General features: G+C 47.0%; 2 protein-coding genes across 4 annotated transcripts; one reads left to right on the top strand and one right to left on the bottom strand.

The window, feature by feature from the left end:
• Positions 1-3542: 3542 nt before the first annotated feature.
• LOC119227072 (uncharacterized) lies at positions 3543-11204 on the top strand. 3 transcript variants are annotated; one of them, XM_062558909.1, is made up of 3 exons: positions 3543-3573; positions 8273-8327; positions 9028-11204. In XM_062558909.1, the coding sequence occupies exons 2-3, from the start codon at positions 8320-8322 to the stop codon at positions 10607-10609; spliced, it is 1590 nt and encodes a 529-aa protein (XP_062414893.1). In that variant the 5' UTR covers positions 3543-3573; positions 8273-8319; the 3' UTR covers positions 10610-11204. The 3 variants fall into 3 exon arrangements, with proteins under 3 accessions (XP_062414893.1, XP_062414894.1, XP_062414895.1); XM_062558910.1 differs by having other exon boundaries at positions 3553-3573; positions 8283-8327; XM_062558911.1 differs by having other exon boundaries at positions 3553-3573; positions 8286-8327.
• Positions 11205-12338: 1134 nt separating this feature from the next.
• hsdl2 (hydroxysteroid dehydrogenase like 2) lies at positions 12339-16753 on the bottom strand. Its single transcript, XM_062558985.1, has 11 exons — positions 16611-16753; positions 15446-15609; positions 15081-15179; positions 14728-14842; positions 14489-14592; positions 14302-14400; positions 13412-13606; positions 13262-13333; positions 12949-13098; positions 12736-12864; positions 12339-12634 (listed from the first exon to the last, which is right to left on the bottom strand). The coding sequence occupies exons 1-11, from the start codon at positions 16625-16627 to the stop codon at positions 12519-12521; spliced, it is 1260 nt and encodes a 419-aa protein (XP_062414969.1). The 5' UTR covers positions 16628-16753; the 3' UTR covers positions 12339-12518.
• Between the last annotated feature and the right edge of the window lie 37 nt (positions 16754-16790).

The raw sequence follows: 16790 nt of genomic DNA on the forward strand, positions 1-16790 counted from the left end.
CACAAAGACGCACACACACACGAAGACACACACAAAGACGCACACACACACACATACATACACACAAAGACGCACACACACACACACACATACATACGAAGACACACACACTTTAAGAACTGTGATTACAGAGAAAAGATTGTCGTCATTTAGGAAGAACTATGAATAATATTTGTGATTATTGTTATTTTTATTTATGATAATATTATTACAAATATGATACATTATCATATCATATCATTATCATATCATAATGTATTATAATATTATCATTAAACAAATACTATCATCCATTTTTTGACTAAAGAAAATCAGCTTGTGAAAGAAGTTGGAGATCTGACTGACTGGATGATCAATAATCAACATAACATATAATAACATAATAATCATCATTAAACATCATTAATCATCATCAATAATCAACAATAATCATGATTAAACATCAACATCTTCAGAATTAGTATCATTCTGATACTGATTAGAATCAGTATCAGAATGATACTAATTCTGAAGCTTCTTCTCTTCAGATGGAAACAAACACCAAACGATCCTGGTTGCCATGGAGACCCAGCGTGCTCTCCTGTGATTGGCTGTTCAGTCTGCACATGTTTTAATGAGCTGACGTCATCGTAGGTTTCACCAACACGTCACGGTACACACATCAGCTGTTTCCGTTAGAATATACACAATAATACTGCTAGAAGTACTACTAAAGGTACTGCAGACATGTGGCTTCACAGGTCGTAGTACTTCTAATAAAAACTCAGTATTTCATCCAACATCTTTACAGGAAGTGCTCAAAAAGACAACATCATTGCTGGCTACTCTTCCTCTGGTTCTTTCAAAATAAAAGTTGAGCTCAAGCCTTCAAATTAAAACGCTTTTTGTTTGAAGGTTGTGTCATTGTGATCAGTAAAGATAATCAATGATGCTTTGGATCAATAAACATCAGCTCTTGTTCCGAGAAAACCTAAAACAAAAAAGTTATTGTATTAAAAGTCAAGCCCCTTCTTAAATCATATTTATAAATAATAGCTTGTCTGTTGTGTGTTCATTGTTTAATGTGTAATATATTTATTTATTTATTTTGGGATGCCGGGGGGGTGATTGAACCATTGCAGTAGACCACCTGCTCTTTAGCATGTTTGGACAGGTTGTCCATGGTGACTCTGCAGGTGGACAGAATCTGACGGCAATAAAACCTCCAAAGTTTGACAAATAATGATGTTTAAATACTACGAGGGGCCATTTAGGAGTTAACTACTGAGACACTCAGTGTACTAATGAAACACTCATAGCATACATCGTGAGGGCATCTCACTATACATCGTGAGGGCATCTCACTATACATTGTGAGGGCATCTCACTATACAACGTGAGGGCATCTCACTATACATTGTGAGGGCATCTCACTATACATCGTGAGGGCATCTCACTATACAACGTGAGGGCATCTCACTATACAACGTGAGGACAGTTTGGTGGATCAGAGTCAGTCCCTCCCATCACAGGCCTTCATTGGTTTAAAATAAGGGCCGATTCCTCCGGGTGAAGCTGCATGGTGCTGGTCCCCCCAGTACCAGACAAATGAGCCTATTTAACTGCTAAAATCAGTTTAGATCAAATATGTGAGACCCATTTCTTCTTGTTTCAGCAGGCCACATCAAGAACTACAGAGCAGTACAACTAGTAATTATAGCATTGAGCATAAAAGAGTATAAGAATCAGATAGTCAATAAAACAATGCTAAATGCTGTTATTTGCTGTTTTCCTTGAGGGAGAGAGCTTTGTTTGTAGCAAGCAGAAAAGCACTTCTTAGAGGTCTGGGTGAGTCTGGAACTGAATGAGGGGAGTCTTCTTATGTTGAGTGTTCTGTACGGTGATGAGCTGGGAATCGTTTTACCAGGTAACGCAACACGTACAGATACCTACTGAGATCACTAGCAGCCCACCCGGTACTATCAGTCCTGAAATCCAAGAGCCAGGACCACCAGTCCCGCCCTGAAGTGCTGTCCTGCACCTCGAGTTCTTTCATGTCACTTAACAGATGGTTGAGTGTCAGAGAGGTTACCAGCGTTGCCCGGGATAAAACTACAGCATTGATTTCCAATAACGTGACAGATGTCCGACCCCATCTGTCATGACCCTGGCTTCCTCTTGTGGTACTTTCAGGCGAACACCCCCTGTCCTTGCTCTCTCTCTCCCCTCATTATCCCTCACAGCTGATTCCCCTCTCGTCCTCATCATTGTCTCAGCTGAAACCTCTTCCACCTGATTTGGCCTGCTTCTTATTCCCTCCCTCTAGCCTCGTCTTGTTGTCAGATTATTCCATGAACGTTGACACTACGCGCCAGCACTCTCGTCTCGTCTTGTCCTGCACCTCCATAGTCCGTGTGTTAGTGACTGTGCCTTTCCTCAGAGTACCCGACCGGCGCGCGCCCCCGGCAGCTCATCTGCTTCCATCTCTCCGCTGGACCCGGCTGGTAGAGAGCACCCCGGGATCCCCAAACGCTGTCCTCACGGGAGTAATCCCTATGTTCCAGGTTTCTCCTGTCTGCTTCTGTTAAGTTTCCGGCTAACGCCAGAGGACTTTGAGGTTGTTCGTTATCGAGGACTGTTTTCCTTTGATGATCATTAAAAGACTCTCTACTGCATCTCGCCCCTGGTTCTCCATCATTCCACATAACACCATCTGATGCTGCAGAAGCATATCACGCACAGCCTTCATCAGGGGGGGTGCGTGCTTTTCTGAATAAACCCCCCTAATGGAGCAACATACTGCAGATATTGATGTGTAGTGTGGAAGAGTATCCATAACCATAATGGAGGGAGTCAATAAACTAAAGCACAGTTAAGTGCTTTGGCTCTACCTGGACTTTGTGTGGATGGCAGCAGACATTTTCCAGTCTTGGACGGGGCTTCATGTCAAATTGAATTGAAAGAACACCATGCAGCCGGCGGTGGTTCCTAAATATGCTGCTATAGAAACATACTGGATGAGAAAGGGTTCACCGTGGAGTGATGGAACTGTCCTATCTTGTTGCATACGTTACCAGTGTTAAGTGCGGTGCCGTTGGGGGATCTGATAGTTGTATCCCAGGCAGAACCTGGAGAGAGGGTGTAACACTCCGGAACCGCCCCTCCTCCCTCTAGTTAGGATAAACCGGTCACATGACTTCAGAGAAATGCACTGATTTCATGAAATGAGACAAAGAGAAAGTGCAAATGTTTCTTTTTAAGGTCTCATGATTTGAGATGAAATTACATTACATGACATTACATTACATGTCATTTAGCTGACGCTTTTATCCAAAGTGACTTACAATAAGTGCATTTCCACATAGAGATACAAACTCAGAAGAAATACATCTTTATTGTTTCCTTCAGATACAACTCAGCTTTTAAGTACAAATAAGTAGAAATAAGGAAGAACTGAATAATTACTAGAAAATAACATCAGTCTCTGGGTCGTTTTCAGTGAAATCATGTGACCTCCCAGGGTCCCGCCCCTCTGGTTTATAAACTCTGTCTCTTCTTCTGCATCATTCTCTTCTTCAGAGATCAACGCTTTGGGTAAGAAAAGTCTCTGGAACATGAATGATATAATTAGGACTTTCATTGCTGAGATAATGAGTATGAAGGTTTTAATCAAAGAACTACGGCAGAGTAACTAACCCTATAGTTAGAATAACACATTAAGATGAATATTCATCAATAGTGTATTAATGTGTTATTCATGATATTCATATTCATTTAGGCTGTGTTAACTGTCATCTATTAATCTGCCTCTCTCTAAATATATGTATGTATATATTAGTGCTGTCAAACGATTCAAATATTTAATCCCGATTAATCATAGCTAACTCAAAATGAATCACAATAATCGGAAATTTGTATCTATTCTAAATGTCCCTTCCTTTATTTTTTTTCCATAATTTTCTTTAAATTTTAATGTTTTTATCAACATATAAAAGTGTATTGTGTTTTATTTTACTGAAAAACAACATTGCAAAACAGGGCAGTAAAAAAATAAAAGGACAAAGTGCACACAGTCTGTAGTGCAGTTAAACCAGGGCTTAATATTTAACAAAGCACTCAGAACCCTAACAGTGAGGTTACTAATAGAGAACAGCATTATCTGTATCTGTATCTGTACTCGGATTGGGCGGGGCTTAACCCGAAAGTATGAAGGATTTAACCCGTAAGTTGTCGGGTTGTCTTGAAGTGGGCGGGGCTTAACCCGGAGTTTACCCGTAAGTTGTCGGGTTGTCTTGAAATGGGCGGGGCTTTAACCATTATGCTCTTTTTTAAGCACGCAATTGACCCTTCGCAGGGAGCTTGATTAACAGGTGACCAATATAAAACATGAACTTTGAAAACAGTGCACTGTACTGACGCATTTCTGCGGTTAAAACAGCATTCCTTCTTAATTCTTATGTTCATTTATGTTTATCACTCATTATTCTGTATCACTGATGATCATGAGAGAGAGAGAGAGAGAGGGGAAGTGTGTATGTGGCTTAATTTGTAATATTAATATTTAGTTATTTAACACAACTAGTCTACGTCAGACACTGAGTGCGTGAAGAGAGCCAGCAGACGGTAAAAAAATGAGAGAGAGAGAGAGAGAGAGACAGAGAGAGAGGGAGAGAGAGAGAGAGAGAGGGAGAGGGAGAGGGAGAGAGAGAGAGAGAGATTTGATTTTTGAAAAAACCCTTTATTTTTACATTAACTAATAGCAATATGTATACAAATTAGACAGGAATATAATATAAAATTTATCTAGTAATCAGTTTGGACGATCTGGACTCCGCCGCACTCCTCCAGCATCTATTTGTCCGCGGGTCGCCCCGCACACGATCCTCCTCAGCCAGGCTGACGCCTCACTCTGTCCCGGTTGTGCTCCCCCCTTCTCGGTTGAGCTTGAGGAGGAGCTTCCTCAGCCTGAAGACCTCCTGTTGGGTGAAGTCTCAAACTTCTCCACATCGGAGAAGTACTCCTCCAGCTTCACTCCCCTCTCGTTCTTGGTGAGATGCAGGAACTCCTTCACCTGCCCCACCCCGTACCTCCTGGAGACCGTCCCACATGAGGAGACACTGATGGAGGAGCCCCACTCCGAAGAGGAGTCGGACTCCCCACCCCCTGCCTCCCCTTTGCTCGACGCCCCCCCCCCCCTCTTTGCCTGAGAGCCACCTCTACAGCCCCTGGTTTTCCTTTTCAGGTGGGGGACCTTAAAGCCCACCCCCCCCTCTTCCATCTCCTCCTCGCTGTCGGAGACCCCCCTCTCACGAACGGGCGACCCCCGAACTCCTTCACCATGGTTCTCCCGACTCACCCCACTCGTCCCCTCTTTCATACGGTCACACACGAGACTCGCCCACTGGGCTGCATTCACCTCCCCATCCACACCTACACTAACCCCCTCCCTCCCGTGATCGATCAGCTGGGCTTCGCCCATCCCCTCCCCCACCTGACTGACCGGTTGGGCCCCACTCACCCCTTCACCTGACTCCCCACCGACCTTCTGATCCCCACTCACCCCTTCACCTGACTCCCCACCGACCTTCTGAGCCCCACTCACCCCTTCACCTGACTCCCCACCGACCTTCTGAGCCCCACTCACCCCTTCACCTGACTCCCCACCGACCACCTGAGCCCCACTCACCCCTTCACCTGACTCCCCACCGACCTTCTGAGCCCCACTCACCCCTTCACCTGACTCCCCACCGACCTTCTGAGCCCCACTCACCCCTTCACCTGACTCCCCACCGACCTTCTGAGCCCCACTCACCCCTTCACCTGACTCCCCACCGACCTTCTGAGCCCCACTCACCCCTTCACCTGACTCCCCACCGACCTTCTGACCCCCACTCACCCCTTCACCTGACTCCCCACCGACCTTCTGAGCCCCACTCACCCCTTCACCTGACTCCCCACCGACCACCTGAGCCTCACTCACCCCTTCACCTGACTCCCCACCGACCTTCTGAGCCCCACTCACCACTTCACCTGAGTCCCACCGACCACCTGAGCCTCACTCACCCCTTCACCTGACTCCCCACCGACCACCTGAGCCTCACTCACCCCTTCACCTGACTCCCCACCGACCTTCTGAGCCCCACTCACCACTTCACCTGAGTCCCACCGACCACCTGAGCCTCACTCACCCCTTCACCTGACTCCCCACCGACCTTCTGAGCCCCACTCACCCCTTCACCTGACTCCCCACCGACCACCTGAGCCTCACTCACCCCTTCACCTGACTCCCCACCGACCTTTTGAGCCCCACTCACCCCTTTACCTGACTCCCCACCGACCTTCTGAGCCCCACTCACCCCTTCACCTGACTCCCCACCGACCTTCTGAGCCCCACTCACCCCTTCACCTGACTCCCCACCGACCACCTGAGCCTCACTCACCCCTTCACCTGACTCCCCACCGACCACCTGAGCCTCACTCACCCCTTCACCTGACTCCCCACCGACCTTCTGAGCCCCACTCACCCCTTCACCTGACTCCCCACCGACCTTCTGAGCCCCACTCACCCCTTCACCTGACTCCCCACCGACCACCTGAGCCTCACTCACCCCTTCACCTGACTCCCCACCGACCTTCTGAGCCCCACTCACCCCTTCACCTGACTCCTCACTGGCCTGCTGGGCCTCACCAGCCCCCTCTTCCTCCCTGACACCCCCGGCACCCTCCCGGTTCTGGTTCTGAGAGGAGGGAGTCTTCACTGGACAACCCCTCGCCAGGTGTCCCTCTCCACCACACCGGAAACACCTCCCATCGTCCGATGTGGCGAACATGACATAGTCAAACCCCTCGATCCTCACCTTGATCACCAGGTTGAGAGCCTGGGTCTTGGTGAGGACCATGTGGAGCTGTCTCCTGTGAGACACCACATGTCTCAGCAGAGGAGACCTGCAACCTGAGGACACCTTCCTCATTTGGGACACCACCGTCCCGTGCTTCACCAGCTCGCCGAGCAGCGCATTGTCCGGTAACGGCGGAACGTTGGAGACCGTGACTCTGACCGCCGGCTCGGCGAGAGGCAGCACGGGAACGAGGGTGCCGCGCACCACCACGCCGCTCGCCACCACCTTGCGCGCCTTCTCTATGCTGTCCACGAAGATGACCACCGCGTGGTTCATCCGTGCAGCGGACTTCACGCTACCGTGACCCACCAACCCCCCCACGGCCAAGCCACAGTCCTCCACGGAACACGCGAAGCACAGCGCGAGCTTCAAGCCGTGCTTCCGTGTTAGCCCCGTGAGGTCCATCTGTGCGTGCTGCACGCCGATCGGCTACAAGCACGCACAAACTAAGACAGACAGAAACCAAAATCACCCACACACACAACCACACATTCACACTAAAATATCCAAAATTAAACGAAATTACAGCTAGAAATCACTACAAACAATTCACCTCACGCCACGCTCCGTTCACTCCGCACTCCTTCCACTCAGAGAGAGAGAGAGAGAGAGAGAGAGAGAGACAACTGAAAAAAATATCTAATATCTAATTTTTTTGCAGCACCAGTCTCATCTTTCTCGGTTCTAATCGCCGCGCTCGACTTCAAGGTGTAACATTTATTCTTGTTCGGTCTGAACCGGCGCGTCCAGCGACGGATGGTGCAGCGATATTGTTGTTCGGGTGGAAATCGGGAGAAATTCGGGAGAAAGGTCGGTCCGGGAGATTTTGGGAAGGGGCTTTGAAATTCGGGAGTCTCCCGGAAAAATCGGGAGGGTTGACATGTCTGTGACTGAGGGCGGGAGAGAGAGCTGTGAGTGAGCCGAGCGGGACACAGCAACACAGACAGTGTGTGTGTAGGGGAGGGGCGCTGTGACTACCAGCCAATCACAGAACGCAGACACAGACAGCTACCCAATGAGGACATTTATTCAATCCGAGCACAGATATTGACTCGTATTACTCGTACTCGGCAAAAGTGCTTTTTCGGTCCGTGTACCTTTTGATCGTCCCTTTTACCGTAAAAACCAGAAAACCAAAACACTCGTTTCTCGTTTTTCGTTTCTAATCCAAAACGGTAAAACGGAAGTGGGTGTCCGTTTGTCTGCAATGACAGCGGTTACCAGGGTAACATGAGGAGAAAAGTTGATTAACGGATATAAATAAATAATCCTGGTCCGACGGGATGCGTTAGCAGCAGTAGTTGACTACACTCCCTGCACTTTAAACCATAGATTTATCTAGGTCACATATGTCGAACTCCGCCGAAATCGTTACTTGTTTTTTTTTCACCCAGAAGAATCTCAAAGTGCTGAATCATCAAATTCCTGTGGAGCAGTTACCATGGCAACGTGAGTATCACAAACAATGAGTGTAATATCTGACGAGGTGTTTGTTCTGAGTAATGGATGAAGTTGAGGGACACCTGACACACACAGACTTTACACTTTGTAGTAAAACCCCGGTGGGGGTGGGGCTTAACCCTATTGAGTGAATAACAGCCAACCACATGGCACACAGCAGTAGTGAGAGAGTCTGAGGGCATCTAGTGGATGGTCAGTGGTTAGCAGGTCTGGGCCTGGACTTAGTGAACCTGAGCTGCAGATAGGCATGAAGCACAAGACCAGGCAAAACCACAAGAACCCTTCTATCAAGGGATGGGACCCAGATGTCCCTCCAGGGACCCCAAGGAAGGTATGAGGAGGCCTCTGGAGGAGACATCTGGAGCAAATGGATCCAACAAGTCCTCCAGCAGACTGGGCCTATAGCATCTGTTTAAGCAGCCTATACCAGTACAGCTAAGGTCTGGTCCAAAGAAAGCCCTAAAACCAGCCCTAAACCAGCCCTGAATAGAAACCCTAAAGCAGCCCTAACTATAAATATTCTACATTTTACTGGGAACCAACAGAAGGATCTACTACAGAAGTCATGTGATCACTTTTCTTAGTTTGTGTTGCAGCATTCTGGAATTACAGTCAGCTAATTACCAGCAACACAGTGGAGTAAATGGATGGTGTGTAAATGTGTAAATGTATTACTTCTTTTTGACAGGATGACTAACGCTGCATTGAAATACAAGGAGATCATCTCAAAAAGTTATGAGATCAAAAGAGGATCTCCTACACTCTACCAGCTGAGACCAAAGGAAGAGAATATTGGAACTTTGAAAAGAAGGACTCTTGGTGTAAAGAATCCCAACAAGTTAAACAAAACCATCCTTCTTGTTGGTGAAACTGGAGCAGGAAAGTCTACTCTGATCAACGCTCTGGTGAACTTCGCCATGGGAGTGAAGTGGGAGGATGATGTCTGGTTTCAGATCGTAGAGGAAGAGAAGAAAGAGCAAACACAGAGTCAGACGTCAGATGTGATCGTGTACGAGATCTTTGGACATGAGGACAAAACTCTGCCCTACTCTCTGACCGTCATCGACACTCCTGGACATGGAAGCACAGGAGGGATTGAACATGATGGAAGGGTCAGTCAACGGTTATTTGACTTGTTCCGCTCAGTGGGCGGAGTCCATGAGATCAATGCGGTGGGTCTGGTGCTGAAAGCAGGCGAGAATCGACTGAACGACAGACTTTCATACGTCTTTAATTCAGTGGTGTCTCTGTTTGGAAAAGACCTGGAGCAGAACATCGTTGCCCTCGTCACACACTCACCTGGAAGGACTCCTAAAAATGCTCTGGATGCCCTCGATGCTGCAAACATTAAGTGTGCAAGAAATGACAAGAACCAGCCTGTTCACTTCCTGTTTGATAACTGCCAACACGAAGCCAGGACAGAGGACGTAGAAGATCTTGAACAAGCATATAACAAAGCTATGAAAGGAATGAAGCAGTTCACAGACTTCCTGCAAAAAACTGCACCTCAAAAGCTGGAGACAACCCTTCATGTTCTGAATGAACGAATTAGACTGACAGCCTGCATCCAGAACCTGCAGGAGAGAATCCAGTCTATGGAACTCAAACAGAAGGAAATCCAACAGACTCAAGAAGCTCTGAAGAAATATGAAGAAGGGATGAAGTCTTTTGAAGGGTTCACTATTGAAGTCGATGAGTCCTACAAAGTTAAAGAGCCTATCGAATCTGGACGTTGGGGGTTGTTCTTCTATGAAGGAGCCGTCACCTGCAACATCTGTGAGGAGAACTGTCACTTTCCTGGATGCACCATGGCCCTCAAACCTTCACACTGTGAGGTCATGAAAGAAGGTCGCTGCACCTCATGTACCAACAGGTGCCCTGCAGCAGACCACGTTAAACAAGGCTGGAGGTACGTGACCAAGACCAAGAAGGTTAAGAAAACTCTGGAAGAAGTGAAAAAGAAATATGAAGAGAATAAAGCCCAGAACATGGGTATTTTGGAAAGTCTTCAAAAAGAGATGGAAAACCTTGAAGCACACAAAACAGAATCCCTGTACGAGGCCTACAACCACGTGGTCAAACTGGAACAAATCGCCCTGACTGTGGTTTCAGTGTCCACTTACGTCCACCTGGACTTCCTCATCGAGGAGATGGAGAAGAAAGGGGACACTGAGAAGGTCCAGAAGCTGAAGGAGATGTCCAGTAAAAAAGATAATGTATTCATCGCAGGGTTCAAGTACATGTATGGTAAATTATTCAGCAGCAAGTAAAATGAGAAGAGGCACTGAGGTCCAGACGGACGATGCATCAGACGAGCTCTTACTAGAACGTTAGACGATCCTGTAGACGCCAATGATGTGTGACCTTTGGATTTTCATTTTGACGAAGACGTCCTCCTAGTCTGGATTATCGCTTGGAGACATGAAGCTTCGTAATCGTAGAACAAATCCATGTTTTGGGAAAAGAAAGTTTAAAGACGTTTGAAGCTGTGTTCCATCTTCTGGTTTTTAAGCACTTTTCCCCAAAAAGGGGCATGAAGCTCGGCAGTAAAGATCACAAAATATATATATACATATATTGTGATCTTTACTGCCGAGCTTCATCACAGTTTATAAAAACTCAAATATAAAACTATATCATCTGTAATTCTGCAAATGTACGATTATGTAAACATTACGTTGCTTGATTTAAAGTCTCTGATCAGGTTCCAGATCCACATTAAATGATCATTAAACTTTCCTCAAGTGTCTTCAGTTGTTGTTCAATCAAACTTCCTTTAATGAACAAGTTTTTTTTCTTTAGCGACTAGAGATTCAAACATTGTGTGGCAGAGAGGACTCCTCTGCGCAGGTTCCCGATGGAGTAACACGCGGAGAACACCGTCAGTTCGGTAATATATATATATATATATATATATATATATATATATATATTTATGGTTTATTGTTGCGGACTGTCGCTCGCTCCTCGCCCCTGAGCGTCGGGTTCAGCCTCTCGCTTCCAGTCCTGCTCGCTGTTTGTCTCCCCTGTGTTTTAAAATCAGTCCGATGCTCTTCAGCTGCGCTTGTTACCGGCCGGCATCGTTCCCTGAACCCCTCCCCCCAGCTCCCCCCCTCTGCAGCTGAGCTAACCACACCCCGCCACCACACATTGTAAGTCACTTTTAGATCAGCATCATAGGGATGTTATACCAGGATGAAGGTTTGGGTCGCTAGATGAACCAGAACCACAACATTGATGAAGAGCGCTTTGTGATGGTGGACATGTGTGTGCATTATTGAGTCCTCATGTACACACAAATGATCCAAGATGATGAATCCTGACGAGGTGGAGCAGGTGGAGCAGGTGAAGGAGAAGACTTTCCTGTGTTTAACCCTTCACGTATTCATGAGCAGTTTGTTTCTGTTTAAATGTTTGAACTGTTGAGACTGAACGATTCTTCGCTTCCAAAAGCTTTGAGATGTCGCTGAAAAAAAACTGAGCATTACACCACGATGTCATGTGCACAGTACGAAAAATGACTTAAAGGAACTGCAAGATGTTTAAATCACAACACAAATGAATCTGCTACGTCCAATCACACAATATAGAAGGAATATGTGGAAAACTCAATCCTCATCTTTTGCCCCATAAGATTATAAACATCTTGATTATCAGACTTTCTGTTGTACTACGGTGGAACATTATTGCAGTTTATATAGCTACAAATTAAAGGAAAAAATAAAAGAACCAACTAATTGAATAATTGCAGACATTAAAGGCTATAATGTCACATGGATTACCTTTAAGTGCCAAAAAAATATATATCTTACCACACGCTGTCTACCGTTTTTGACAATACAGAAAATAACTTAATTCCTCATTTATCGCAAGTCCCAACGAATAAATGATAAACTACATTACAAAACTAACACAAACAGAACGTTGTAACTTTAGATGGAATATAAATAACACCAATATTTGAGTCTTGGAGTGAAAGTAAAAATAATCCAACACAAATGTTCCTAATTCTCTTTATTTAGTTGTATGTGAAGGTGATTAGACGTCAAGTATGGAAAGCCTCAGCTGTCAGTTTATCATCAATTAGATTTAAAAACTGTCCTTTACTTTATTAAGGCAACGTGTACATCTACAAGCAGTGGGCGGAGCCTGATCGGGCCTGGGGGCGGGGCTTCTGCCTCACAGTTTGGCCTTGCTCATGCGCCCCATGAGTTTCTCCAGTTTGAGGGCGAGCGTCATGTCGCCTTTGATCTTCAGCTTCCCCGACATGAAGGCCATCGTGGGCTTCAGCTTCCCTGGAAAAACAAACACACACCGCCGTCACCGTGGAAACGGCACACTTCCTCCCTGATCTCTCCCACCTGGGAATTTTTGGCGTTACCCTGGTGACGCTCACCTGCAAACATCTTGCTGAAGTCGCCAGAGTCCATCGCCATGACGACGTCGGCCTTGACAGGTGACTGGCCTTGACCTGCACTGCCAGCGCCGCTCTTCAGGTCCAGGAACCAAAGGCCCTTATTCTCTCCTTATATGGGCATGTTCATATCAGTGACACGCCCACCACATCTCCGTATATGGACATGTTTAGATTTGGGAGATCTGCTTCTACCTGATAGGTCGAACTGATAAATGCCCTGCGTCAACTTGACCACGTCTTCGTTGATGACCCCTCTGATGGCGTTGAAGGTGCTTTCTATTGGTCCACCGGAGGACGGCGCGGCTGACGATGATGGAGGAGGTTTGAAGGCTGGTGTTGCCCCTAGCAACGAGATAAGAAAAACAGGACATTTCCACCAAAACGATACACCAATAAAATGAAAATGTGCAGTAGGGCCTTTCTCGATCTCAATATGTCTCCTTTCAGCAGTAAACATCACATCAAAGAATTTTAACACTATCAGAACAGTATTTGTATTATTTACCATGTTGCTCCATCTGCTCGACCAGGTTCTCAGGTGCTTCGTCCAGGAAGAAGTCCGGCAGCAGGGGGTGGCCTGTTGACCAATCAGAGACCACCGTGAGCGCCACATGACAGAGCTAGTTTGGCTTGACACAGTTGGCAGAGAGCTTACCTGGCTGGACGGCGTACTGTTCGAAATCTCGGACTCCCTGCTCCTTCAGGACGTCCTCGTCGACCAGGAAGTGACCCGTGTAGTCCTTGGGTCGGGACAGGACGGCGTAGGCGGCGTCCGCCATGATGTCAGAGGTACGACACTGTTTACTGATGCCCTCCCCGCCCAACATATCCATCGCAGCTGTCTGGATCGCTACGGCAACAACAGACAGGGTTAGCACCACGGGGAGTCTGTTAGCATGCTAGTTTACTGCGAGGGTCTATGAGGGGTCTGTTAGCATGCTAGTTTACTGTGAGGGTCTATGAGGGGTCTGTTAGCATGCTAGTTTACTGTGAGGGTCTATGAGGGGTCGGTTAGCATGCTAGTTTACTGTGAGGGTCTATGAGGGGTCGGTTAGCATGCTAGTTTACTGTGAGGGTCTATGAGGGGTCTGTTAGCATGCTAGTTTACTGTGAGGGTCTATGAGGGGTCGGTTAGCATGCTAGTTTACTGTGAGGGTCTATGAGGGGTCGGTTAGCATGCTAGTTTACTGTGAGGGTCTATGAGGGGTCGGTTAGCATGCTAGTTTACTGTGAGGGTCTATGAGGGGTCGGTTAGCATGCTAGTTTACTGTGAGGGTCTATGAGGGGTTTGTTAGCATGCTAGTTTACTGTGAGGGTCTATGAGGGGTTTGTTAGCATGCTAGTTTACTGTGAGGGTCTATGAGGGGTCGGTTAGCATGCTAGTTTACTGTGAGGGTCTATGAGGGGTCGGTTAGCATGCTAGTTTACTGTGAGGGTCTATGAGGGGTTTGTTAGCATGCTAGTTTACTGTGAGGGTCTATGAGGGGTTTGTTAGCATGCTAGTTTACTGTGAGAGTCTATGCATGCTAACGTTTAGCCACTGACCAGTTTTAGGCCAGAGGGCGTTCACTGCGATTTGACCTCTGAACTCTTCTGCCATTCCCAGGACGCACATGGACATTCCGTACTTTGCCATTGTGTACGCTGAAGAGAATAAAATGTAAAGATGTTTGGATGAACAGAAGTGAACGGCTGTATGATGGGATGCCCGATGGTCAGTTGCCACGGTTACCCGTATGGTTCTTGAACCAGACGGGGTTGAGGTTGAGCGGAGGTGACAGGTTCAGGATGTGAGGACTGCGACTCTTCAGCAGGTGGGGGATGACCAGCTTAGACCTGAAACATACAGACACTCGTTTGGAGGAGGTCGTTATTCATGGTGTGTGTGTGTGTGTGTGTGTGTGTGTGTGTGTGTGTGTGTGTGTGTGTGTGTGTGTGTGTGTGTGTGTGTGTGTGTGTGTGTGTTCCTACGTCACGTATGTCCCTCTCAGGTTGACTCCCAGCATCAGGTCCACCTTCTTGAGGGGCGTCTCCAGGGTTCCCGTCAGACTGATGGCGCTGGCGTTGTTCACCAAGATGTCGATTCCTGCCAATCAGACACATGGATCGTGTCACTGGGGGGGGGGCTCCATCATCAGCCCCCCCCCACTGGTACAACGACGTCCAACTGGAGCTTGATATAAGCCTTAAAGAAACGTTCTCTTTCGTTTCCACACCAAAAATGTTTCTATTAACAGATTGAATGATACAATCATGTGTTCGGTTTCCTAATCGTTCATCGTTTTACTTTCTTTACGTGTTCGATCTGATGAACGACGTCTCACCTCCGAACCTGTCGACGGCTTTCTGCACGGCGTCTCCCACCTGCTGCTCGTCACGGATGTCGACGACACAAGCCAGCGCTTTACCGCCCGCCGCCTCCACTGCACAGACACACGCAGCTTTACTGTGACGCCTGACTTACCCTTCAGAATAAAGGCTCTGCTGCTCTGTGGACACAACACTGGCGCACAGAAGAACTCAAACACGTCTTCAGAGCACGATGACAGTTATGACGATCGTTAAGAAGACCAGAGTGTGATCATCTAAAATCAGCCACCTTCCACCCGCCTCACACTTCATTAGGAACGAGGTACTAAGCCACAACAACAGGTCCGTCTCAGCGTCTGACTTCCTGTTAGCTCCTCACCCTCCTGAGCAGCGGTGTAGATGGTCCCCGGTAGCTTGGGGTGGGGCTCGGCGGTCTTGGCGGCGATGACCACGTTGGCCCCGTCCCTGGCGGCCTTCAGGGCGATGGCTTTGCCGATCCCCCGGCTGGCCCCGGTGATGAAGAGCGTGCAGCCCGCCAACTTCCTGAGAGACGCAGGCAGTTAGCTCACATGCTAACACACAGCTCCATCACTGGCATGCTAGCCATGGATCTGACAAATATAAACATCTGTCTCCAGAGGTTTGAACTAATGAACTAATTCATTGAACAAAAGAAGTTCTTTCCAGCCAACCCGGATGGATGGAGAGATAAATATATATATTAACTAAATGTGTGTCAGGTAGAGGTTATAGTTATAATAAAGTTAACATTTGAGCTCGGTGGAGATCATAAACTCCACAAATGATGGTTTTGAGGCATTGTGAGCTTTAACAAGGGGACATTAAGGTGACGTCATGAAGTGAATGAATGAGAGGATGAGGGACACGATGCTGTTTACATGAACGTATGAGGACCATTTGTCTCTAAACTGATGACATGTGACAACGTTTGATGCTACAACTATTTTGTGCTGAAAGGCAGCTTTTTACTTGTTATTTATAATGTAACGTGTTATAAAAGCAACAAGGTACTTGAGGCACTACTTTATCTTTAATAATGTAACACGTCTACAGCTTGTCGTAAGAAAAACAGTAAGAAAAACACCAGTTAACGAAAGTAGGACAAGTGGAGACCTGTCAATCAGCCTCTAGTCCCACCCTAAAGCGCCCTGTTAGCATCATGCTGCATTACATTGAGATCATAAATAAACTGGGTTTTATCTGTACTTTAGCCCTAATATGACGTGGGGTGTTGACATAATCAATGCCTCTGATCACTTCTGTTAGTGAGTTAATACCTTTTACAACTTACAGAAATCCATCATTTGTACAAGCTGGGCCAGCAAAGATAAGACTTGATTTGTCTCCATTAGATTAGAGATCGTTTTAATAGTTATTATTATTCTGTGTAACACTGTAATAGAACAGCGGTAAAGGGTTTGAAGCCTGTTGGAGGTTAGCTCACAGCTCGTTGCTTTGCTCAAAGGTCACGAGGCAGAATCAAACTACGTCGGTGTCTGTAGAGAAGTTAACAGGTCGCTCACCCCGTGTTCTGCAGCATCTTCTCCTCTCAAGGTGAAGGAAACAATGACGGTGTGTTTCTTCTTCTCCACCTTTCACCCACTTACAACCGGAAGTCACACAGCAACTGCTCCTATCCACTTCCGGGTCACGGCAAAGACGCGGTGAGACGACAGGACGTCTCACTCCCGGATTATTCATCG

The sequence above is a fragment of the Pungitius pungitius genome, chromosome 18 (genome assembly GCF_949316345.1).
Source record: "Pungitius pungitius chromosome 18, fPunPun2.1, whole genome shotgun sequence".
In the NCBI taxonomy this organism is placed as follows: Eukaryota; Metazoa; Chordata; class Actinopteri; order Perciformes; family Gasterosteidae; genus Pungitius; species Pungitius pungitius.

Bases quoted from the DNA above. Each gene is read 5' to 3' on its own strand.
- hsdl2 (XM_062558985.1), bottom strand. The intron at 15,180-15,445 runs GTGAGGAGCTAA...GTGTCTGTGCAG, and splicing joins CTACACCGCTGCTCAGGAGG to TGGAGGCGGCGGGCGGTAAA. The intron at 14,593-14,727 runs GTAGGAACACAC...TGTATGTTTCAG, and splicing joins CTGAGAGGGACATACGTGAC to GTCTAAGCTGGTCATCCCCC.